A 26901-nucleotide genomic window follows, 5' to 3' on the forward strand; every position below is an offset into this window, starting at 1 on the left:
TGCTGCTTGCGGCACAGGGAGGAGATGGCGGGTGGCGGGGGCTTCTCTGGCTGGCTGGAGCAGCATCTAATAATCAACTCGCAAAATAAAACAAAATAAAAACAAACCAACAAACACGAAAACACCAGACATCATGATACAGACTTATAATTTGCATCGATGTTTTTTCGAAATTCTATACGGGAAAAGTGAGCGCGAGAGCCCTCGGTGCGCCTGCGCGCTGCTGAAGTCAAAGTAAACTTTATTGTCGCTACATACAGTCCAGTATATAGAGAGACGAGACGACGAGGCTCCAGTTACAGCAGTGCAAGTAAACAAACAATAACTATAAGAAGAGTAAGAAAATAAATATACACTTTAGGACTCGGGGTAAAGGGATCAATGACAATTCAAAATTTATAATTTACAGTTTGATGATTTAAAGTCTCACACAACCAGTCGAAAGGGGAGGGGGGGGGGGGGGGCTGCTTCCAAATACAGCACATTTCATTCATAATGTTGTAAATCCAAGCCCATTATGTATTCATGATTTGAATCCTGGGTTGTGCGAAATCCCAGAAATACACCCTAGACAAAGTGAATCTGTGAACTAAGGTGTAGGTCTGTTAGGTTATGTTGTGGTGATCCTCGGGTTGGGGGATTTGTGTTCACACTGGAGTGCAAAATTAAAACCAATGGAAGATGGACAAGTAAAAGTTCAAAGCCATCAGGTGCTCAGTTTAGAAAAAACAGAAAAGAAGAGGAGGAGAAACGAGCAAAAGATACAGGTAAGCAGATGTGTCATTGGATAATGGCAGGTCATCCTGAAACAATCAGAATCAGAATACTTTATTAATACTTTACTAGGGAAATAATGTGGGTTACAGTTGCTCCAAGAAGAAATGGTAAAAATAGTAACAGTAACAGACTAAACTCCAAACAATACATTATGTTACAGATTTTAATATTAATTAGTCATTGTCAATTGTTGATTTGTCCTGTTCTCATTGTATGACGAATTATGATGGCTGTTTGGTAGCCGTTTGCATACTATGCATACTCTGTCTCTTCTACGTGTGTGTGTTTCTCTGGTGAAATTCAGTATGGTTCTGACAACAGTTTTATGTTAATGTATAATCCTTAATATGTTTTAAGTGCGTGTGTGTTTGGGGGGGGAGGGAGTGTTCGCCCAGGGCGCCAAACAGGCTAGGACTGCCACTGGCTCTTCCACTGTAACTAAAAAAACGTGTTGTTAATTACTAAGGCTGTGATGATTTACAGCACTATGTTCAACCTCGGTTGAAAGACATTTGGGGGCATAATGTCAAAGAGCAATAGCTAATATGTTATTGTTAAAACTGGAACGTTTGAAATATTTAAAAAGATTATCTAAAAATACGAAAAGGAATCCAACAATTGTATCAAATGTAATATATATAAGTGGAAATTGGTATTTATAATGTGTACTTGAACCTAGCAAGGCTAGATTTTGATCTTTTATTTTGAAAGTTGTGGCGGAAGTTGCTAAAGAGACTACGGATCCACTCCAAACAAAAACGGTCGGTACTCCAAACAAAAACGGTCGGTGCTCCGCAGCATCCATCCTTCTTTTCACCGGGTTTGAAAAACCCTTTCTCGGCGTGAAAACGGGCGGGCCGTCGCTCCTCTGCTGAGTCCACAGTGTTTGTTAATGTCGATTTAATTCGCGGTTCGGCGGCTGGTGTCGTTTCTCGGTGGCTGAACATGACGAGCTATACAGGGTTTCACTCTCAGCTGACGTCCATCATGGAGGCGCTGACCAAAGCGGCGGTGGCGGAGATCTGCGAGCTGGTGGACGACAGCTACGCGGTGCTGCGGCTGGAGATCACCCGCAGCCACAAGGAGAACGAGGCGCTGCGGAGGAAACTGGAGCTCATTGAGTCCATCATCGCCCGGGGTCACCGGGGCAGCGCCGCCGTGCTGGAGGAGGAGGAGGGCGGCGAGAGGCTGCTGGATTTCACCGCGGGTGAGTTTTCAGGCTGTCGGTCATCTGCAGGTCAGTGACCCCGGTGATGTTAGAAGGATGTTTCGAGCGCGAGACATTCTGTGTCTAGGCGCACAGCGCGTTTCAGAGCGATGTGAACCAAACTCCACTCAAACACAGTTTAAAAAGCGTTTTTTCACTGCCCTGTCAAAGATTCAGACACTTTTGTCTCCGCATGATGGTTTCCAATATTCATGTATAAATTCGGCTTATGAATCAAAGTCAGCACTGCACTCAGTGAACACTTTATGTTGGTGTTTTCACTGTAAACCAAACACTGACAATGGATGTCTACAAGTCCCACTTTGAATGAACCAAACTTTCCAGCTGCTTCCATCAGCCGAAATAAAGAGATGGTGTAAAAGACGCAGAAAATACAGAGTAATTTAATCCTTAATTACTAACATTTTAATAACAAAAAAGAGCATAACTACAAAAACAGGAAAGATTTTGAGATTTAAAGGTGTATTTCATTAAATGACTTCTGTTTATTATTATTTTTTATTTTTAACGCTACCGAAGTTACTAACTTTGATATTTGGGGGGCTAAGGTGGGAGTTGGCAGCTGCTGTTTGAGGATTCAACCAGCAGGTGACCAGTTATAAACCCTTTATAAAACCAGTTAAACCTAGTATGAAACGTGTATAAACAGTTAGAAACCCTTATAAAACCAATTAGACCCAGTATAAAACCAGTTTCAAACCAGAAGAAGAGATGATATAAAACCAGTATAAAAGATGTTTGTCCACTTTTTTAGCTTCATTGTATTTTTTTCATTTATTGACCTCTTTTATATGTTTTTTTAATTTAATTGAGCTTTTTGTTATTGTTTTGTCATATTTGTGATTTATTGATCTTTTCCACTGTTGTTTAACATTTTAGCTGCTTTGTTAGAAGAAGTTCCCAGCTCCTGGATAAATAAAGAATATTTAATCTTATTAAATAACCTGATAACTACAGAGCTGCTGTCTGATTCAAATCCCTTAAAAAGATTAAATTAAGTTTAGGTTCTCTGCATGTGCAAGATTTGGTCTGAAAGATGAAGCATTCAATCATATCATGTGACTTTAAAACCTTTAAAGTTTTAAGTTCCTCACAGTTTTAAAATCAGCACAAAACGGAGGCAGGAGTGGATCCTGTGTTTCGTGTTTTTCAGTCTCCTGATTCACTTAAAGACCTTTTCTTTGTGTTTGTGGTGTTTTTTAAAATTCTCTCAGATCGTGCCTCGCCTGCTGCAGTCAGCGCCAAGCAGCCGAAGGCGTTAAACCTCAGACGATGTGGACGTGTCGTGGTGCTGGAGATGACCACGGAGGCGAGTCCTGCCAACAAAGAGGTGAGATTTCCCACCACATCAGCTCTGATCAAACCCGGTCAAAGTCAAATAACGATGTGATGTTAATGTGTAACACGAGGAGGGGCTTCCTTTGTAATTTTCAGAAATGTTTTTGCCTCGTGGTGTTGTTTTTCAATCAGATTAGAATTAAAATCTTAGCAGTAAGCTCAGTGAAACTTTCTGTTTTCCTCTGAATGATTTTAAAACAAACAGCTGAACTAAAATGACGTCAGCTCCACGTTTGATCAGTTTTACTGCACAAAAGTTTTCCTCTAAAATAAATAATCAAAAAAATAATGAAAAGGTCTAAAGTCTAATAAAGTTTGCACAGATTTTGATAAAAAGATGAAAATGGAATGAGTTTGGATATTTAGAGAAAATGTGAAAATATTTAGAGAATGTGAAAAGTCGATAAAAAGCGTTCATCGTAATCAGGCCACACTTAGCAGGTCTCCCTGAATCAGAGGAAGCAGACAAAGTCTCCCAGAGACATCAAAGACAAAACAGCAGGAAGAACATCTCCGGACAAAAGGCCGGTTTTCTGCACAGCGTTGCCTTTTTTCCTCTAAACAGCAGAAGATGTGTCACTGTCACAAACACTTACTACAGCTCTGCTTTTTCTAACTGTCAGGACGGTTCGACAGCAGCTGCAGAGGAGACAAACGAACAGGATGTTGTTCTGATAAAAGAGGAAACGCCAAAAGAGGAAGCTGAATCTGACCTCGCTACAACAGACGAGCTGCTTATCAGTGAGGACGGTGAGCAAGCCAGCAAAATGTATTTAATTCCAGGTGGAGGCACAGAGACACTGTGTGGATGTTAAGTGTGTCTATTGATTTAGTTTAAGTGCATCATTATTTAAGAGCAACAATCACAGATTTTCTTCTTTAAAAATGCTAAAACTCACGTGTTAAATCCTTACAGTAAAAACAAACAATCAATAAGAGGATATTTTAAGCTAGCACCAAGTTCCACCAAATAAAAGCAGCAGAAGCAAAATCACATCAGACCAACTGCAGTCCAGTCAATTTAAACTTTCAAAATAAGAGCGAGGGGACTGGCCAGCAGTAAATGGATGGATTTTTTTTCCTCTGATGAATGAAAAATAAAATTGTAAAGAAAACTTTTATTCTGTTTTTTCATTTGTTTTTCAAGACTTTGTTTATGCATTTATTTTACCTCAAGGATAAAATATACTTTATTTATCCTAAAGTTGGGAAATTCCTGTTTTACAGCTGAAAAAAATTAAACATAAGTAGTTTAAATAATACTAAATTTAAAAAAAATCTGAAAATAAAATAAATGAAATAATTAGAAATTTAAATATGAGCATTAAGTAACAGCCACAGACTGTATAAAACAGGGGTGTCCAAACTCCGGTCCCCGCGGTCCAGTTTTAATTGGCCCGCAAGTAATTTTATAAATAGAATAGAAAATGGCCCGCACTTCAACTTTTGCTTGAGTGTATTGCACTTCTTAGTTTTAACACCAGGGGGAGCTACTGTTGATCAAGGCAGTTGCTCCACCAAAAAGGACAATCACAGAAGAAATTTACCCCAAGTTACTAAACATGGCAGAACCAAAGAAGCGAAAGGTCGAAAATGAGTGCAGAAAATTTCAGACACGGTGGGAGAGTGAATATTTCTTCAAAGAATTCAAGGGGACGTGTGTCTGTTTGATCTGCACTGAAACTGTGGCAGTTATGAAAGAGTATAATGTACAAGGTCATTATGAAACCAAACATCAGGCCTATGCATCCTACACTGGTGCTGAGCGAGAGCAGAAATTAAAGCAAAGGGTAGCTATCCTGCAGGGTCAGCAACAGTATTTTTTCGTGCTCAAATTGTCCAGGAAAAGGCTCCAATAGCAGCTATGAGGTCGCCCAACTCATCGCAAGACATGGCAAGCCTTTTTCAGATGGAGACCTCATAAAACGCTGCCTCGTTAAAGTCACCGAAATAATGTGCCCGGAAAAAGTGCAGGACTTCAACAACGTCAGCGTGTCCAGAAATCTAGTTATGCCACGCACCGAAGACTGTCAGCCAACATTAAACTGCAGCTGTCTGATAAAGCTGTGCTTTTGATTTTTACTCCATCGCATGCCATCCGAGCACCGATGCCACAGACACCGCACAGCTGCTATTTTTTTGCGGGGAGTGGACGAGAGCACGAGCGCTTTAGGTGAATAAAAAAATATATTCCACAGTACCCGTGTGTTAATATGCATGCATGTGCAGGTACACATGCTTCAAATATCAATAATGCGCATCAATTCTGTCACTACCCTGCTTTTGCGCACCACTTTCTTGTATGCGTTTTTCTTGTTAACACACAGAGTACACACCGCTGTGCACACGCAAAGTCAGCTGATCTCCTCTGATGCAGATCTGCTCCTTGATCAAGTGACATTTGTCCGGATTTTTGGCACGAGTGGCGTCGGATCAGCACCGTGGCTGGATGGCCCGATTTACATACCCAGCGCAGCTGATACTCACCAGAATAATTTACTAAAATTATATAAACTCCTGTTATTAAATCCATTTCAGTCTGTTAATGTTGATAATGGTTTCAAACGAGCGTTAATAGGTGTGTTGCTAAGCCTAAGAACTTAAATAACAAGCTTGAAATTTACCCGTCCCATTTTTCCCTTTATTGTTTTTTCTCTGTGCTGTAAATCTTCTGTCCAAGAAGAAATCTGCTGCTGTTCTGAGAATGAGCTACCAAAGCTTTTTCTGAAGGAATCAATAAAGATCCATTTATGGAAAGCTGTGATGAAGGCAGTTTTGTCTTTAATTATATTCAACAATATAACACATTTGACCACTTTTAAGTGATTTTTCTAACTTTAATACGCTACAGTTAAGGTTATATACCTAATTTCTAGTAAGTGGCCCAGCCCCTCCTATATTTTTATGTATGTGGCCCTCAGTGAAAAAAGTTTGGACACCCCTGATATAAAATATGAAAAACGAGGCTGATATGGAAGCGTCTTAAACCTGTGTTCTGTCTGAAGGCCACCAGGTGGCGATAGATGTGGTTGCAACAAGATTTCTGGTCCTGTTGAAGAAAACAGCTTTCTGACCTCTGACCTCTGTAAGCATCTTGCTGCTAAGTTTATGTTCTCTCCCATTTTGGGTCATTCTGAATTTAAAAAAAAAAGAAGTTTTGAAAATCTTGGTCATGTTTCAAAATGATCTGCAACCTGTCAGTCACAAGTTTTTAGCCAATGAGCATGATTCCACCGTCAGACCCGCCCCTCATCACCTCTTGTTTTTTTGCAGTCAAGCTGGCGATGGCAGAAACCGTCAGGCTTTAAACTGTCTGTGGTAACAATATATGAGAAAGTATAATTTCAAAATAAAAGCAAAATGTGGTAGTGCACGTGCAGTAAAAACAGCTGTTTTTGTTTCTGTCACATTAAAAAAAAAAAATCACCTGATAAAAGAGGAAGAAGAGATTCCTGACCTGCTCCGTTTGAGCTTCAGTTTTCCTCTGTGTGTCTGCAGGGACCGAGGTGCCGACGTCAGAGACCGAGGACAGTGAGCAGGGCGCTTCTCGGTTGAGGATCTCAAACACAACCTGTGCCGACCTTCGGCCGTGGGACCAGAATAATAACGCAGTCTCAGAGCAACTCGTGCATCACGAGTCCCGCAGCACGCCAGGATCCCCGCGCCCTGCAGGGGGCATCGAATGCTGCTCCTCGGACATCGTGTTTGACTTGGCGTCCGAGTCGGAAGACCGCGTTGCGTCTGCGGCTCACAGCAGGAAGTCGTTCCTGCTTGAGTCAGGAGGAAGCCCCGCCTCGCTGCCTGGGACCTCGGAGCTGAAGCGTGGCGTCTCCCTGATCAGTTCACTGCCCTTTGACTCAGAGCTGGATCTGTGCTCATCATGGACCAATCAGGGCCTGCCGAGCATGGTGCCCGTCCCTCACCGGCCGTACCTGAAGCCGGACCAGCGTCCCACGCTCATGGACAAACCATCTGACTTAAACGCCAGCGGTTTCCCTTTGGCGCTGGCGCTCAGTGGCTCCAGGCTGGACACTCTAGAGCTCAACCGCTACAGCAGGGACCGCCGCTTCGTCTGCAGCTACTGCGGCAAGTGCTTCACATCCTCCCGGAGTCTGGAGACGCACGTGCGTGTGCACACCGGCGAGCGGCCGTACAGCTGCGCTCAGTGCGGCAAGCGCTTCACGCAGTCGGGTCACCTGAAGACGCACCAGAGTGTGCACACCGGGGAGCGGCCTTTCGCCTGCGAGCACTGCGGGAAGAGATTCGCCGGCAAGCAGAACCTGAGGATCCACCAGCAAAAGCACCATCAGGGCGAGCAGGCGGTCGCAGCCTTTTAACCCGGCGACATGAGAATTCGCCGCTGTTACTCAGTTCTAAGACATTTGATTGGAAACTGATTTTATATCCACTGATCAGCCAAAACATTAAACACTCCTACCAGGCTTCCCTGAATAAATAACATAGTGTACGCTCTGATTACAGTGGATGTTCAGCTCGCAGCACATTTCTAGAGACGAGAAGAATTATTGTTGCCATCTGACCAGCCTGAAGGTGGAGGAACAACATGGGAGGAGCCAAGCAAAAGAGTAAAAACAAAGGAAACACAGGAGAAACCCTGGGACTGTTCCCTGTGCATCAGTCACCGTCAGAATCTAACTTATCCACTTCATATCTGCTTCTTCACTCTGTCATCGTCCACTTCTGTCTGCAAACTCTTCTTAAAGTTCCACTAAACCAGGGGTCGGCAACCCTGGGCACGCGTGCCACAGCTGGTACGTGAAGGGTTAACTGATGGCACGACCATAGCTGGACTGGCCATCGGGCATACTGGGCATTTGCCTGGTGGGTCGATGGTGATTTATATTTTGTTTTTATGGGCCAATGATTTTTTTTTCTTGTAACGGTATAAACAATGAAAGGTGGTGGATTGGCGAGATGCTGGCCGATGTGTAAAAATAACTCAGTCGTTTGGTGGTGGCTGTGGCGGAGCTTCCACTGAGGCCAGCAGGTGGATGAGGGAAAGGGGGAGGCAGGAGGAGGAGAGACGCGAGGCGGCCGCTGGTCCGAGTATCAGGTGAACTGAACATCAGGTAAGAAGTTATGACCTGCAGTCTATCTGGGTCAGATATAAACCAAGTTTAGGTGGAGTTTATTTTCGTTGTGCTGACTTTTTACAGTCAGTTACAATAACTCGTACTGCGTACTAGCTAGCATGACGGAGTTTCTATACAGCTGGGTGGGTGCTATGATGTTACTGATAGTGAACTTTATTTTATTCATAAGGTTGGTTAGTAGAGTTGCCAACCGTCCCGTAAAAAACGGAATCGTCTCGTATTCAGAGAAAATATTACGCGTTTCGTGTTGAGCTGGAAAGGAACACAGTTTGTCCCGGACTTCAGCTACAATGAAAAAGACACAAAGCTGGAGTTATTCTGCGTCTTTACGCTGTCAGCTGCCTCTTCTTCTCTCCCCCTCCCTCTCCTGTTGCTACTTCAATCTTGAAACTGATCAATGATCAGCTGATAGGCTTTTCTCTCTTGTTTGTTTATCGCCCACTTTGGGCCAGTAAAAGAAACCAGCGGATGTCGCGCTAAACAACAGCAGCACGTTTAAGCTTGATCAGCAGTTGATAGAATTTATTTAATATTAATTTCTAGTATCAGCTGATGTTTGCTGGAGCCACAGCTGTAAAGCTGCTGGTCATGATATCGGTTTGGTTATCTGGTGAGAGGGAAACATGCAGATGAAACCAGGAGATGTCCTTACTGAATCATCAGAGCTGAACAGGTGATGGAGAAACAGGTTTACCTTTTAGGTGACATGAATGAGTTGAAGGGAAGTTATGAACTGTTTCTGAGAGACAGAAAAGGATCCTGGTGTTATTTATGTAGCTGACAGCTGGTAACTGTGCAGGGGCGGGTCTAGCAAAGTGTTACCAGGGGGCCAGGTAGGGCATTAACAGGGAAAGGGGGGCACAAAGATATACTTTTCTTTATTATTCTCATTTAAAATGTCTCGCTTTTAATAAATAATTATCTGAATCTTACAAAGTTTTATCTGATGTAAAATGTATAGAAATCATAAATATACCAACACGACTGTACATCACTGTCACAACTGTGTTTGCTTTCATTCAAAGGCTTTATGGCTTTTCCTATAATACCTGGTGGGCCGGTCTCTAGTCAAAATGCCCGGGTCCATTTTTTGTCCCAGTCCAGCCCTGCTAATGCAATCATATGGCACACTGACTTCTGAGGAAATCTTAGATGGCACTCATCATCAGAAAGGTTGCCGACCCCTGCACTAAACCAACCAAACACTGAGGACCACCCGAGTCACAAGGCTCCACACCACCGCCCGCTGCGCCTGTGGCAGCACGAGCTGGTTCTAATGTTGTGGCTGATCGGTGAACAGACCTGATCTGTGACTGCTGTCGTCTTTCAGGCCTTACCTGTTTGTAACCATCTGCCTCTGTATTAAAAGACGGCACATTCTTTGTTTGGCGTATATCTGGAAATAAAAGTGTGCGCTCTCACATTGATCATTTTCTTTGCTTTGCTCGTGTTTCAGGTGCAAAATCTGAGGGAAGCAACAAAATTCATATTTTGGACGTGATGGTCGTCTGTTAACGACTATGTTTTAAGGTGGACATAAAAACCATCCATCAGAGAAAAGAACCACAAAAATACAGTTGCTGTTTAGTTCAGTCGATCGATTAGAAATTCCTCATTCTGATCTCATAACTTAATATAAGTTTATAAAGTATAATAATGTGTTAAAATTAGAAGACAATTCAATTTTCAAGTGCTTTGAAGGGTCAGAATGTATTATTTCCAGTTATAATTAAAGCTGCAAGCAGCGTTATGAGGGCCCTCGCACCCCGGCACGTCGAGCCACGCCCAACACCTACAACCAGCACGTCCGATCTGATGTCACATTGATGGAATTCATGCCTAGAACCACCAGCTAACGATTCATCTCATTCAATCATTATTATAGTCCTCCCACTAGGTGGCGCTCTAACCATTACTGACAAATGGCATAACAAACATTTCCGAGGTCGAGTCTCACCACGCCTGTGACGTTTGGGAGAGATTGGACATTGTGTTTTTGAGTGACAGCAGATTACTGCTTTTTGGCGAGTGATTGAAACTCCACGTGCCGACATGACCACCCCGTTTCCCTGAACGTAAAAAGCTTCGCAATTTAACATCACAAAGGTCTTTAGATTCCACACACTGGAGATTGGTTCAATATGATGAAATCCCTTGGAGGAGTTCGTCAAAGTACGAGGCCTGAAAAGAGGGGAAAATGTGGCCAAAATGACACATTAATTTTAAAATGGCTGACTTCCTGTTGGATTTGGGATATTGCTCCAAGAGACTTTTTTGTACATCTTGATATCTTACATAAGCTTACCAGATTTCAGGCTCATAGACGAAACACAGAGCAGGGGCTGTTGTTTTGAAATTTTGTAGGGGCGCTGTGGAGCCATTTTGCGCTATTCAGTGAAAATGGTAAAATAACAAGAAAGCGCTCATCACATTGGAGGTATGCGCCAAATTTCAAGACTTTTTAAACTTTCCAAGCCCCTCAAAAGCCACTTCATTGTTCATGGTGAACCGCGTTGCCAACAGGGTGCGCCGTTCAGTTTAAAGTCACAATTTTCTCACTGAAGCATCATGAGGGACTGATGGTGATATTCACCGCTTTTGAGGTGGCCACGATAAACCTGTGAAAATCAGTACAACAAAATGAAAGACATGACATTTCCTGTTGCCACTAGGTGGCGCTCTGCATATTCCTGACAATGGGCACATCAATCTGTTCAGGGTGAGTCTGACATCATCCCTGTAAAGTCTGGTTCTGATCAGACTGGATTTCATTTAGTTATACTAACTTGTTTCTTCATGGCGAGACATCAAAGTTCGCCATGCTGCTGGGGTCACACCCTCTCACGAAAAGTCACAGTTTTCTCTGTAACCCAAGACCAACTCCTTAAGGCTTTCCTGGAGAAATTTGAGGCTGCAGATGTCACCCATCACAACGCTGTACTCCAAAGTGTAAAACATGACACTTCCTGTTCCCACTAGGTGGCGCTGTCCCTGATGTCAAATATGGCAGTTGAAATATGTTCAGGGCTGGAGCCTTATCATATGTGTGCTCTTTGGTGCACGGCGGACAATGTATGAGGGAATGAGAGGCAATAAGATTTTCATGGCGAGTCATCGAAATTCGCCGTGGCGCCACGTCCTCACCGTATCACGAAAACTCAAAAGCTCCGCAATTTAACATGGCCCAGGTGTGTAGTTGACACTGACCAAATATGAAGCTTGTATGACAAAATCCCAAGGAGGAGTTCGTGAAAGTACAAGGCATGGAAATGGTAAAATCAGAGCCAAAATGTGACCTTCAATCCAAAATGGCGGACTTCCTGTTGGGTTTGCGTCAATGGGCCTATTGACTTTTTTGTTCATCTTGGCATGATACATACGTGTACCAGAGTTCATACATGTAGCTCAAACCATGTGGTCGTAGGGCTGCATTTTATAAGGCATAGGTGGCGCTCTAGAGCAATTTTCCAATGCTCATATGTAAAACCATTAAAATACAAAATTTTTCACCAGACCTGATGTGTGTGCAAAATTTCATGAGTTTTTGAGCATGTTAAAGCCCTCAAAAAGGCAATTCATTTCAATGAAAAATAATAATAATAATAATAATAATAATAATAATAATAATAATAATAATAATAATAATAATAAACAGAGCAGATACAATAGGGCCTTCGCACTCTCGGTGCTCGGGCCCTAAAAATATGTATAAAGTATACATAAGAAAATTAAAAGCCAATGTGAGCACAGAAAAGAAGTTAAATTATAAGATGTCAAAATTATGCAAAAAGAATCTGAAATGTGAGAAAAACTTCAAATTACAGATTCTGGGAAGATTAAAAATGTGAGAAAAATGTCAAAATTATGACAAGAAAAACATTCAGTTTAACATTAAAAAACTATAAAAACTACAGAGTTGAAATTTTAAGACATTATTTGTCTTAAAATGTCTAAATTATGAAACTTGAAAAATTCAAAATTGTAAAAATGTTTTGAAATTGAGAATAAATTAAAGACGATAAAATAATGAGAAAATTATTTTTTTTAAGTGAAAACATAAAAATTCTGTTTTTCAAAATAAAACGTAGTATTACGAAAAGGCATGATGAGATTGAAAAGTACATCAAAAGATAGTGTAAAAATTATAACGACATAATTACATTAGATGAAAATGATGAGATGTTAAAACTGAAGAATGTCACCATTAAAAACTATAAAACCAAAATGAAGCTTAATTTGAGAAGTGAAACACTAAATAACGTTAAGAATACAATTACAAACATTTAATGAAAACATTCAAAAGTCAAAATTGAGAAATGTAAGTAAAAGGTCAAATAAATCATTTTATTGTGATTTAATTTTGTCTTACAAAACTAAACGATCCTTGATTGGAGTTCTGCTTTCTGAGGCGACACCTGGCAGCCAATCAGAGGAGAGCGTTACTTCAGGCGGCGTTTTCTCTTTGTTGTGTGTTTGGAGTCTGAACTGACAGCTCCACAGCTCAGCCTGCAGTTTCTAATAAAAACTAGAGATGGCACGATACCACTTTTTTATGTCCGATACCGATATCATAGATGTGGATATCTGCCGATACCGACATGAATCCGATATAGTGTGTTTTTTAATCAATAAAACTGCTGCATTTTGTATAAGTTCATACTCAAGTTTAAATAAACAACAACACTAAAGCTATTCTGTTATACCTGTGTGTAAAAAATACACTGCACCCAAAATATTTCATAGTTCAGCAACACTGATCAATCTAATAAACTTAAACCTGCTCCATCCTTCCTATTCTGGTATTTTAAAGAGTACTTAGCAGAAATATTAAGCAACCTAACTAACAGGGTTGCAAACTCCAAGCAGAAAAAAAAAAAAAAAAAAAAAAAAAGGGAACCACCCCCCCACCCCCACCTCATGATGCTTAATCGACGTAATCAACTTTAATTTGATGCAGTGTGAAAAAAAGAAAATGCACAGAAATAAATTATTTTTCAAGAATAATTAAATAGATTCAACATCTTTCTTCAACAGAATTGCAGACTGCACAGATGGTACCTTCCCAAAGGAAAAAGTACTATAGCTTACTAGGGTATATTCGACTTAACAGTTACTATATATAGTAATGGACTTCTATACATTTTACATCAGATTAAAACTTTGGGTGTAAGATTCAGATAATTATTTATTAAAAGTTAGACATTTTAAATGAGAATAAGAAAGAAAAGTATGTCTTTGTGCCCCCTTTTCCCTGTTCATGCCCTATCGGCCCCCCTGGCTACACTTTGCTAGATCCGCCCCTGCACAGTTACCAGCCGTCAGCTACGTAGAAAAGGATCCTGGTGTAGAAAGTAATATTAAATACATTCTAACAACAGCTTATCAAGCTTAAACGTGCTGCTGTTGTTCAGCTGCTGGTTTCCTCTTTCTGGTGCAAAGTGGGCCAAAAACAAAGAAGAGAGAGGGACTTGCGACAGAAAAGCCGATCAGCTGATCATTGATCAGTTTCACGATTGAAGTAGCAGCAGCAGAGGGAGAGAGAGAGGCAGTCGCTCCATATATCGGTTGTTAAGCTTAACGTGGGAACGCTTTACAAACATTCAGAGATGAACTTACACACTTGCTTTACTTCTCTCTGGGATAACTTCCTCGGAGATGAAATGTCGGATTGCTAGTGAGGCTACAAATACACACAGCCGCTCAATCACCTGAGCACACTGCTCCAACGTGCTACCGTTATGAGCCGAGTTACGCCGTGTCGCAAGTTTTGTGAGATGGTTTTTTGATATTTAATGGATCGGATTACATTTTTTATTTCTCACCGATATCCGATCCAGTAATTTACGTCAGTATCGGACCGATACCGATAGGTAATATCGGATCGGTCCATCTCTAATAAAAACAACCAAAATTTCTCTTTAAATTATTCACACAGTGGAAATCTCACTGCCTCAAAGCAGCTCAGCAAAAGTATCATTTTGAAAATGCTTCAAGGATCTGAACAGAAAATCAGTTTGTTTATGTTCTTGTTCATGTATTTGCAGAGTCCTACGCCTGTTCTCTTCATATTTCATTTACTTGGATCTTAATTGGCTTCTATGCTTTCTAATATTTACACAAGTGAAAAATAACAAAATGATAAACAATATAAATACATCTGTGTAGGTTCTCAGCCACTGAGGATAAGGTCATCTTAAATGGACTCGGAGTCGTGAGCTGTTGAGATCACCTGAGGAGATGTGTCGTGTCCTGAGAGACCATTCCTGTTCAGTGATGGTGGATCACAGTGGACACTTGACCTCCTTCACTCCTCTCTCAAACTGCAAAATGTGAACACTGGCATCCTCCAAAGAGCGTCTATCCTCCTTTAAGTGCAGCTGTACAGCTGAATCATCAACCCGCCCTCACATCTTGCCTCAGGTGACCTCAGCATGATGGTAGGGTGGAAGCTCAACAGGTGAGCCACCCTCAGGTAAACCTTGAAGGGCAGAGAACCCCCGAGGGGTTAAACACCCGGGAAACACAGCCAGTTATCTTAGAACTGAAGATGCCTCTTGGATGAAAAGCAAAGAGTCTTAATGAACAAAGACTAAAATATAAATACAAAAGCACAATAAACTAAGGTAATTGAAAAAAGTATAAGAAACAGAGGAATGGTACAAAAAATAAATGAAAGATTATTAAAATCCAGCCTCTTCTATTAGATATTATAGTTTGAGTTCATATATTTTCTAGATTTTTACTTTTAATCTTTATATTTATTGTTAGCTATTCTATTTTTATCAGTTTGTGTCAGTGTCATTTAGCATTTTTATTATTTCAATTATTTTTTTAAATAGTTAAGAATTTTATATCTATTTTTTAATGTTTTGATGATGATTTTGTCCAATTTACTTTTTTTTTTGTAAAGTTATTATATATTTTCCTTTTCCTATCGACTTAGCTTTACATTATTACTATTTTTTATTATTTAACTAATAATATTACAAATAATGTTTTTGTTATTTTATTTAATCTGCACTTTTCATTGTTACCATTATAGCCAGTTTTTTCCCATATTTATTTAAACCTTATCAATTGTACTATTTTAACAGTCTGAAAACTCACTGTTTTCTATTTTTACATTAAACTCTTAGCGCAGTTTAATTACGCATGCTCTGTTGTTTTCATGCCGTTAGCAGTCGCTCACTGACAGCGTCCTTAATGTAGTTCTGTGGATAACAACAGGCTCTTATTCTGAAGGCAGCGGTGTTGTTCCGGAAGTGAAGTGTTGCAGGATCCGTTGTGGCTGTTTTCTCTCGCTGACGGTTGGAGGTCCAAACAGGTTCCTCTCGCGGCTCCATTGCGCTCACCTTGCGGCTCCTTGTGGTCCGGTTCGGGTTCCGTTGGTTCGTCAGGATGTCCGGTTTAAGCAGCAAAGCTCTCCACGAGCAGCTCTCCGTCATCATGGCCGCGCTGACCAAAGCGGCGGTGGCGGAGATCTGCGAGGTGGTGGATGAAGGCTATGCGGTGCTGCAACTGGAGATCACCCGGAGCCATAAGGAGAACGAGGACCTGAAGAAGAAGCTACACCTCATCGAGTCCATCGTGGTCCGGGGGAGCAGCGGGGGAGGAGGAGGAGGAGGAGGAGGGGGGAGGCTGCGGAGGGATCGGAGGTATCGGAGGTTTCACCGTCGGCGGAGGCTACGCAGCAGTCGGGAACACCCCAGCAGCAGCGGGAAGGTGACGGACGAGGAGCCGCTGCTGGAGCGGTGCGGGAGGAGGTGAGCACTCCGCCGGCCTGAATCAACCTGAAGCCCGGGAACAGGCAGACATCAGAGAGCAACAATAACAATGCAGGTTAAAGCTGGAAGTGTAATACAGTCAGCTCACGAAACGGAATAAATAACATTTTATTTGTCTGAATGACATAATTACCTAAGAAATGTCCAGAAACTTTCTATTAGAAACACATCACGTGTATGTAATCACAAATATATATGTTTGTTATAAACACGTGACCAATAAGATGATTTGAATTAATCTGCAATCAGTATTCATTCAAAACTGAAACAATCCAGATGATCCTTTAATTTATTGATATTGTGTGCCAATACTTAAATGTTTAACTAAATGTTTTATTTGTAATGTTTTATCTACTCTGACAATAAATGGAAAATATTTACAACGTGTGGCCTTTTTAAATCGCCCAAAAGCTGAAAATTCTCTGAAATGAGGATAATTTATCAGATCTAATAGTTATTAATGACTGCAGTAATAATCAGAATAGTTTTGGAAATCATTTAAAAGTTAAAAATAGTTAAAAAAAGCTTTCATTTATTTCACTTGAATTAAAACCAAAATGCATAAACCTCGAGTTCATCCTTACAGTTAATCAGTACTTAAAAAGAATTGTTGTCCTCAGATTTAAACAGGTTTGTGCCGTCAAATTTTCTTTTCCAAACAAACGGAGAAAATAGTCTTATCTCTGCACATGCTCAGTGCAGCCTGATGTGTTTGTTTTGTCATCAGGCCTGAAGCTGTTTTTGTTTTAGAAACCTGAGGGCAGTTTGAGAGAGAGCGTGATCTTTAACTGAAGATTTGAGATACTGAAGTTTAAATTAATCTCGAAGATAAGTCAGCCAATCAGGACTCCAGAAACATTTATTCTTCTTTAGTTTGTGTTTCTATAAAAACAGTATTTTAATCGTCTCTTTTTAATGTTGTTTTTTGTGTTTTGTGGCATCTGCAGCTTCCAGAAGTGGTGCTGATCAAAGATGAGGACTCGGACAGTAACGACGCCTTTGAGGAAGGTGAGTAAACAACCTGCAGCAAATCTTTTCTCTAATTTTGAAGTGTGTTTATTAACCACGATTAAGGTTGTGTTCATGCTCCAGAACAATTTAAAACAGAAAAGGCAGAGAAACGTCTCTGTAAAATGACTTTCTGCAGAGCTGCAGCGTCACAGTTATTTACACCCAAACTTCAAAATTTAATTCCAAAGTAATAAAAATTTTGCTGCATTAGACTCTGAACGCACCACATGGAACAAACACCAATCATTAGTAAAGAAACAACCATCTACCAACCATCTCTATTCTAAATCTGAGTGTAGTCGTCATGGCTACGGGTCTCTATAATGCTGTATTAGGAAAAAAAGAACTAAGGAGTGACAGCTGGTCACTTCACTTCTTTATTTCCTTTCATTTTTCCTCTTTAATTTTCCTGTGTTTCAATTTACACTGTGCTCTGGTATCAGTGTCAGATTAATGAGCTGGATTTGGCACTGTGAGAACGAGAATGGGAGTCTTCTTTTGTAAGTTAAGGCATGATTGATTTCTTAACTTGTAAAACTAAAAATGTCATTCTCAGGAAGGAAAATTGTTAATTAGAAAAATAAGTAATACACACACAAAAAAAATAAAAACAGCACAAGGATACCCCGGGCTCATCTTCCACAGCTGATATTCATCTAATTTGTCCTGATGAGATCATTCTCATTCCCAACACGCAACATACCGACAATTTGTCACGTCCCGAGGCGTCCCATAGGAACGCAAAAGGTAACCTTCCCTATCCCTGTGATACGCGCCGGATTGTGGATCGAATCCAACAGAATGAAGCTCCCGGTGGTAACACACGTTCCAGCCGTGTATTCCAGCCCTAACCTGAACCATAACCTTATCCCTAACCTTAACTACAACCTGAATGTAGTAGATAGTGTTTTCTAAAGCGATTCATGATGAGAAAGTAAAATAAATGTACATGTGTAGATTCATTCCAAACGGTTCTCATGTTTCCGAAAGCGTAACATACAATTTGTCATATATTGTCGTACGTTACGTTTTGATATGAGAACGTGTTGTCCTGATGCTCAGCCCTAACATTTCCCAGCATTGAATCTTATCATGAAAACTCTGAAAGTTTAATGAGATTCTTTTTTCCTTTAATTTCTTAGGTACTAAGTTAACAGCTGATGGGGTGGCGCCTGCAGCCAGAGAGGGCATCACATCGACTCCCATCGGTCGGCGCACAAAGAGGCGCTGGCGTGAAAGCTTGGAGTCCGAGAAGAGGTCATCTTCTGAGCAGCTGGCACAGAAAACATCCGACCTGACAGCAGGGACGCAGAAGACCGTGTCCGTCTACACTCTGGACTCTCCCGATCATGAGGCGGGGGGCTCCGAGCAGCTCGACGACGACGTCGAGATGGAACCCGGCGAGTCTGCTGAGTCGTACTCGTCACAGATGGACCCCGACATTCATCTGGTTGAGGAGTGCTCGCTGGTTCCTCCGAGCACCAACAGGCCGGTTTATTTCAGCAGCGGCGCTCTGATCGAGTCTCCGTCAAACCGAGCAGACCTCGATCTGACCGTCGACCCAGGGTGGCCCAAACAGTCAAAGGGTCAGGTGACTTTTACTGCGTTTCACCAAGACGGAAACACGGACGGCGACGCCTTTGGACTGAAGCTGCTCAGCGTCTCGGGCTCGACCCCCACAGACTGCCAGCTGTCTGAAGCCAGCAGCTCTGCCTTCGAGTACGAAGACGGCGGCGACGTCTTGAACTTTACCCTCTACAGGGACCAGGCAGGGCGGTCGCAGCTCTGCAACGGGCAGCCGAGCACGGGAGGCAGAGGGAAGCGCTTCGTGTGCTCACTCTGCAACAAGACGTACGCCACGTCGCAGAACCTGGAGGTCCACATGCGCATCCACACGGGCGAGAGGCCGTTCAGCTGCGAGCAGTGCGGCAAGAAGTTCACCCAGTCGGCTCACCTGAAGTCGCACCTAAGCGTTCACACGGGCGAGCGGCCGTACGCGTGCACGCTCTGCTCCCGGAGCTTCATCGTCAAATACAGCCTCAAGTTGCACATGAAGAAGTGTCACCCAAACGTCCCGAGCGACCCCTAAACGCCCAAATGCTGGTTTTTACGAACGTTTAAAAAAAACATTTATTTTGTGCTCGAGCTGCATCCATCAGCTAATATGACTATTTTTATAACTTAAATTATTACTTAAATTTATCATCTTATGTTCTGTCACTAAAATCTCAAAACATTAAGACATCAAATCTGTCCAGGTTAGTTTATCTAAGGTGCTTTACGTGTCCGTGTCACTCTGTGATTGGCCCACATGTAGTTCAGCTACTGAATCTGATGCATCTTATGTCTAAAAACCGCCTGTAAAAACCAGTTAAGATATTTTTTATTGTGTTGTCTTTATTTCGGGGGACGTCTCATGTGCATAAGAAAAAGCCTGGCTGTCGCTACAAACATACATTGGCCGTGATGGTACTCAGACTGTATATAAAAGATGGACATGGACACTGTGCCATCACTACTGGCTCCGCTTTTTGAAACTAGAAGTGAGCATATTTAGATTAGAGGGTAGCGTGCGAAGTTATCAGCTAATGCAGAAGTGCCTTAAACCTGCATTTTTAAGATGCCACCAGGGGGCGGTAGCTGCCTGGTCGTGTAGAAGTCTGTGTGGAAACTGCCCTGTGACCCAACCTCGGTAAACACATCCCTGATGACTTATAGGCCTAGTCGCTCATTTTAAATAAAACCTAGTTAGTTTTCTAAATTTGGATCATTCTAACAATTATCCAGGATATGAGTCTGCTAGAGGACTCTATGAACAGGTGAAGTCACGCTAGCTACATCCATCTTGTACACTGTCCACGCCTTTAACTTAAAGCCTTAACAGATTTGAAATATTTCACCCCCATGTTGCTCTTATTAGTCTTCAGTCAATAGAGACTACAACCATATTTGTAGCAGTTACCATAGCAGCCTGTAAACATCTAAACATGTTTAAGCTGCTCTGGTAAATGCAGCCAGACTCACTGCTGAAGTAGCCTCCGGTGGACATCAGAGGAACTGCAATTTTTCCTTGTACTCCGAAATGGCTTTATTTATTTTTTTTACCCTAAAAGCTGCTTAACTATTTACCACATCACTATGTTCAGCTCCTTTTACCTTAAATACTGACAATTTGAGTTATTTTAACAGACATGAACAGGAAACGAGAGCAACTCCGAAAGAAACCATTCTAACAAGAATCACAAGGCATGTTACGTGTGCTAATCCATAAGCCAGGTTTGTATTGATTTTTGTGTTTACATGGAGTAGTATTACCAAGCAAATCAGTGTGTTGATGTGTAGCTACATCTGCACGTGCAGCGACACCCAATCAGATGAAAAAACGTCTCATTCTGAATAATTTAAACAACCACTTTTGATGTTTAGGGTTTCTAAGATCATAATTTTCTGTTTTTTTTGTTAACATTTCTGCGTTTGTTGGACAAAAGAAAAAGATTCCAGGAAGCTGTTACACACATTTTTAGGCTTTTTTAGCTAAAATAAGAGCATCATGTTCATCAGTTAAAAGCTGTGCTGTTACAAAGTCTACTGCACATATTGGAAGTTGTTTCACAGAAGGTATTGTTGATACGGTTTATGTTAAATGACAGTTTGTCTAATGTTTGGGTAATAAATTGGTTAAAAAGTGTTTTGCATCTTATTTCATGTGTAAATGATAATTTGTTTGTTCAGTGTACATCATAATCTGCAGAAACTATCAAAAGCCTTCACAGCCAGGTGAAGTGTTTTTCCAGACTGTCGTTGTAAATAAGAATATGTTCTTCATTACCTGGTTAAATAAAAGTTCACTGGCTTCAGGCACCATGTTGTGGTACAAAGTGATGCCACATGAAAGTACAGTCCAGGCTTAGTTCAGTTTGAGTCGATATCTCTGCAACACAATACACATGTGTTATTTCTTCAAAGTCTGCCTTAATTTTCATTCATTAAAACTATTTTTAAACAAAGAATATTTAGGTATTTATATCCAGAGAACTTCTGAGTACTAACCATTTCTGGCTTGAGAACCTCATTATTGCTTGCCCCCCCCCTTTTTGGGGGGGAAAAAACAATTTGTAGGACTAAATATTGGCAATATTTATCCCTTTATCAGTGAGCATAAAACCAGACTACTGGTAGATTTGGTTTGATTTTCTGATTTTATACAGCAAAAGCTTGTTTTTTTACATATGTATCACATTTTCACATATGTATTTGTTTAGTATAGCTTTTACTCTTAAATAATAAATGGGGAAGGGGGAACCAGGGCAAAAAGACTAGAGCCGGCTCTGGTAGAAAAACACTCATATCATACATTTCTTTTTCTTTTTTTAAATGAACTAGAGACTCACAAAAACAACAAACACAATAAATTTAAAACATAAAAAAATAAAAGTGATTTGATGCAGATTTCATCTCCCCAATAAGGAAAATCAACCAAGGAGTTCTTGGGACGTTTTCATACCTGAAATTTGCTTGAAACAGTGGGATACTTTGCACATGCGCACTATGGATTAATTCCAGCCCCCGCCATCACTTCCTGGTTTGTATCGGAGAGCGCACATCAGGTGAGCGGCTACATTCAGGTAAGCTAACGGTGGAGTCTTCGGTCCTGCCTCGAGCCCGCGGTGTGGATTGTTCTGCTTCAGATACACGCACGCGCTGGATTGGACAATGTCCCCGGCTGCCGCCTTCCACGCGCAGCTCGCCTCCATCATGGAGGTGCTGGCCAACACGGCCGTGGCGGAGATCTGCGAGCTCGTGGACAGCGGCTACTCGGTGCTGCAGCTGGAGATCTCGCGGAGCCGCAAAGAAAACGAGGTGCTGCGGAGGAAACTGCGCCTCATGGAGCTGCGGGCCGCCCGAGCGACTGCACTGCGAGCCGCAGTTACTGCCAGCGGCAGCGCGGTACTCCACGCGAGCGGCCGCGCACGAGCCGAGCTGAAGAGGAACGCGACCGCGACAGGTAACCGACCGTTAACTTCTAAATTCACAGCAACTACACTGTAAAAATGAATGAATAAAAAATGAAAGGAAAACTTTGTGACCAGAGTGCAGCATGGACTCGATTAAATTCAGATGTTGATGCGGTCAGTTGGGTAACAGAGGGGGTTGTTAATCATCAGCTGCTTTGGTGTTAATGAAACAGGGAGAGTACAAAAAGAAATGTTTTATGTTTTATTATTTTTTCGGACTTTCTCCAATAGTTTTGGAGGTCAGTGGCACTACTGATAGTATGAGGTGATTCCTGTATCCTACCTACAGAGTTTGCACAGGAAGTAAAAAACCTCCAGACTGGCACATTAATACATGCCATTACCAGCAGGTTTGGTGCGTCTCCCAGCCCTGTCTCAAGAACATGACGGAGACTCTGGGAGAGCTGGACGGGGCCGTAGAAGGATCTTAAACCATCGGCAGAACCGGTATCTGTTGGTTTGTGCAAGGAGGAACAGAATGAGAACTGCCAGCAGGCCACCAGTGTGAATGTCTTATGAGACCTTATGAGGGTGGCCTGAGGGCCAGACTTCCTCTTCTGTGTTTATTCCCCAGCACTGTGAAGCTTGATTGGCATTGGCCATAGAATACCTGATTTGGCAGATCCCCCGCTGGCGCCCTGTGCTTTCCACAAATGAGGGCAGACTCACCCTGAGCACATGTGATAGACATGAAAAGGTGACATCGTGTCAGAATTTGGTGGTGGGTCAGTGATGGTATTGGGAGGCATTTCCATGGAGGGATGCACAGATGTCTACTGGCTAGCCAACGGCACCCTGACTGCTGCTAGGTAACGGGATGCAACCCTTGGACCCGCTGTCACAACCTGTACTGGCGCAGCGGGTCCTGGGTTCCTCCTGGTGCACGACAATCCCCGGCCCCATGTGATGATTATGCAGGCTGGAAGATGAAGGAATTGATACCATTGACTGCCCCCCCCACACTCGCCTGACCCAAAACCCAGTAGAACACATCTGGGGCATTGTTTTAATCCATCCAACACCTCAGACTATCCAGGGTTTTTAAAGAACTGATGTAGATTCATTTGCAGAAGATAAAGGACATCTGTAAAATCGCAGCAATGCACAGAACAAAATAACACAACACTTATAGATCAGCTTTACTGCTGTACACGATTCAGAACTTTAAACACCATCCTCACTCACCTCCTGCAGGTGAGGTAGTCTTGTCCAGAGTGTCCAATCAGGCGATGCCTCCCTGCAGAGACCACAACTCACCTGCAGAGTCGAGACAGGAAACCACACAGAATACGGTGAGTGGGAGGAGCATTAGCAGGAATTCCTCCCTCACTCTTCAATTTTTTTAACCTCTCTCCTCCGATTCCAGCAGCCTGCAGATGACATAGCTACCACAGCTGCTGTGATCAAAGTGGAGGACGATGACTGCGTTTCCTGGTCCCTGTCTGAGCCGGACAGTAAGTACAAGAAGCTGAAGAGAGCCTTCCTCCTCCTGTTTGAGGAACTCAGTTGAGTCCTTTTAGTTTGTAGCTGGCTCATTCAGAACAGATCGAAACCCCGATGGTGTCCAGTTTAAGCTGTGTAAGAGGCTAAAACTCTTTCTGCTTTTCTTTTATCCCCAAAATTTTCTGTCATAATGAAGAGGGACAGGTGGAGGCGGAGGCTGCGATCAAACAGGAAACTGCAAATAACAGTGGCATCTCGTGGACGAGTGGGGAAGTCAGCTCTACCTCCACCTCTGTCCAGAACACCCAGAGGTCAGAAACCAGCAGTTACGACTGTTTGATATTTGAGCCGCAGCTTCAGCTTGGCTCCTGCACCACCCAAAATCCTCTGGGAGCGGAGGCCGGCTGCTCATCAGCGTCCAATTCAGGTGGCAGCTTAATGTTCCCGCTCAGCAAGGCGAGTCTGTCTGCAGCAGAGCGACCTGCAGGTTTCCAGAGCAGCCAGCAGAGGGCGGTGCCTGCGGACGAGCTTCCTGTTAGGAAGGAGACGCCAGGAGAACATCGCTCTTTCATCCGGAGGGGCGGGTGGAGACAGGATGCCATCAGCAGAGCGGCAAGCCACAGAGGCGAGGACAGTGGGGGAAAGTCATTCGTCTGTAACTGCTGCGGGAAAAAGCTCGCCTGCCTCAAGAACCTCAAAACCCACATGAGGGTCCACACCGGCGAGAAACCGTTCGTCTGTGCGCTCTGCGGTAAACGCTTCTCAGACTCCAGCAACCTCAAACGCCACCAGAGCGTCCACACGGGCGAGAAGCGCTACGGCTGCGTCCACTGTGGCAAACGTTTTGCCCAGTCGGGATCGCTGAAGGTCCACATGACCGTCCACACAGACTGCAAACAGTTCAGGTGTTCGTACTGCAACAAGACATTCATATCCGGCAGCCACCTGCGGCGCCACATCACTCTCCACGCAGGAGAGAAACACTTTGGCGCCGTGCAGTGACAGCCGGGAGGAGCGGCATTACAGATGTGTGCGGTGAGGTAGTCTCAGAAACACGTGACCGACTGTAAAAATGTGTATCATGTATGTTTGAACACAGATGTTCTTGGATCACCTGCCAACGCCTCTATATGTTTTATTGGAACATATTGCAGCAGACAGTTTGGATACCAGGGATCGGCTCGATTTCAAGCCTCTGCTTCCAGTTTTATTCAGACTTCTGAGTCGCTCTTAGTCTGGTCTTCTTCCCAGGTGAGGAGACACCTGGACAGATTAGGCCTTGGTTATTAATAATAATAACAACAACAACTTTATTTATATAGCACTCTTTACAGGATAAGAACCTAAAGTGCTTCACAATAATATAAAACAAGTGTACATAAAACAACACAATCGATCATACAGCACAAATCTAGTTAAAAGCCAATCTAAATAAATGAGTCTTTAGCTGCCGTTTAAAAGAATAAATACAATCAAGGCAACTTAAAGATGGAGGCAAAGCGTTCCACAACCTGGGGGCCACCGCTCTGAGATCTGTCTCCTCTGGTCTTAAAATGTGTTCGTGGGACTACTAACACTGATTAGATGATGTCAGGCTGTGAGAGGGAGCGTGGGGACCTAAAAGATCAGATGTGGGCAGGAACGTCACGACGTTAGAAGTCAGTACTACGAGTTTGAAATGTACTGGAAGCCAGTATAATGAGAATGTGCCGTCTGTGCAGCCAAGTTGGCTGGGGACATCCTCAGTGTCCCCCCAGAAGAGCTGGAGGCATCTGGTTCTCTGTCTAAACTTTGACCTTTGACCCAGGTAACAGAAGGAAGGCAAGAAAGGGCTTTGTGTCCATCAGGTATTTGTCTGGGGCATCAAGGTAGTCACGTTTAATTAAAACTCAGCTTCAGTTAACTAAAATAAAAAGTCAAACAGTATCCATGCTTACTAAACTAAAACCAAAGTGTAATCGTACTTTCAGTCTTTGTAAAGTTGCTGAACCCAAATAAAGCCTGAGGAGCTGTTGCTGTGTGCCTGTGTACTCCTCTGAGGGCCTAAAGTTAAACACTGGAGCTCTCCTGAATCCATTCGCTGACACTGAGGTGTCTGCAAGGCTGCTGTTGGTATTATAACCCCTTACATTTATTATAATTGATATAAAACACTAAAACTAAACTACTAAAATCAAACATTTCTAAACAGTAAAAACTAAGCAAACCCACAAAATCCAAAGCTAACAGCTCTGTTTGGATAAAGTGGATGGATACTGAAGTCTGGTCACGTCTGCAGAGGGAGGGCACCTGAGACTTTCCTGGACTTCTGTTTCTCCAGCAATGGTTTCCAGCTCCTCCGGAGACGCTCCCGGGATGTATGTCAAGTGAATTTCTGGTCTCCTCTGGATCCAACTTCACCCAACTGTGATTGGAAGACCTCCAAGGGAAGGTGCCGAGGAGGCATGCTGATTGTGTCCTAAACCTCCTCAGATGTAGGAACAGTAGATCTAGGTGGAGCTCCTCACCTCCATCTCTAAACTGCCGCCCATGTGAGCCGATGTGACGACCAGAGGTCGCTGACAGTTGAGTGAAGTTTAGATACAACAGGCCAAGTAAACAATAGTTTTTCCCTGAACTTGTATGTGAGCGATTAAAGAGACTACAAATGAGAGTGAAGGTGGCACTGATGCCTCACAGCCAGAACGTCCTGAGATCAGCTCCAACACCTGGGCGGGGCATTTCTGTGTGGCTTCCCCCAACAATCCAAAGACATAGCTCTGAATGTCAGTTCTCTGTGTCTCTGTGTCGGCGATGTGTCAGGTTTGCGACCTTTCTGTGGTAGCTGGGATAGGCTCCACGCTCTGATAAGGATAAGTGGAAGAGAACTTGTACTTCCTGTTTCAAATTTCACTGGTCATGTCACCAGGCGGGGACTGAAAATAATCCTTCAGAAGTCTTGTGGTTTTTCAGTAGCAGGTGTTTTATACAACGTTCATGTCTGAAACTAGCCTGTGGTTGTGTGAAGGTAACCAATGTTTGTAATGACTGTACATCGAGTTTCATTGTGACTGACGTCTAACTGAAGAAACGCTGAACGAACTTCCTTTTCTTGTTTTTTTACATCATTTTGAATAAAAGCAGCTGCCAAAATCAGAACTGTTGTTTTTTGTTTTTAACTATTCTGATCACTTGAAATTTGATCCTTTAGG

General features: G+C 42.7%; 1 protein-coding gene across 1 annotated transcript; it reads left to right on the plus strand.

The window, feature by feature from the left end:
* The first annotated feature begins 1119 nt into the window (after window positions 1–1119).
* Window positions 1120–26845, plus strand: si:dkey-7l6.3 (uncharacterized). Its single transcript, XM_019353982.2, has 12 exons — window positions 1120–1984; window positions 3220–3335; window positions 3967–4093; window positions 6842–7671; window positions 15772–15958; window positions 16000–16220; window positions 17189–17249; window positions 18395–19339; window positions 21883–22257; window positions 23462–23559; window positions 23634–23772; window positions 23907–26845. Exons 1-12 carry the CDS (start codon window positions 1723–1725, stop codon window positions 24710–24712), a joined length of 4167 nt encoding a protein of 1388 aa, XP_019209527.2. The 5' UTR covers window positions 1120–1722; the 3' UTR covers window positions 24713–26845.
* The last annotated feature ends 56 nt before the right edge of the window (window positions 26846–26901 follow it).

Source organism: Oreochromis niloticus, linkage group LG18 (assembly GCF_001858045.2).
Source record: "Oreochromis niloticus isolate F11D_XX linkage group LG18, O_niloticus_UMD_NMBU, whole genome shotgun sequence".
NCBI classification, from domain to species: domain Eukaryota; kingdom Metazoa; phylum Chordata; class Actinopteri; order Cichliformes; family Cichlidae; genus Oreochromis; species Oreochromis niloticus.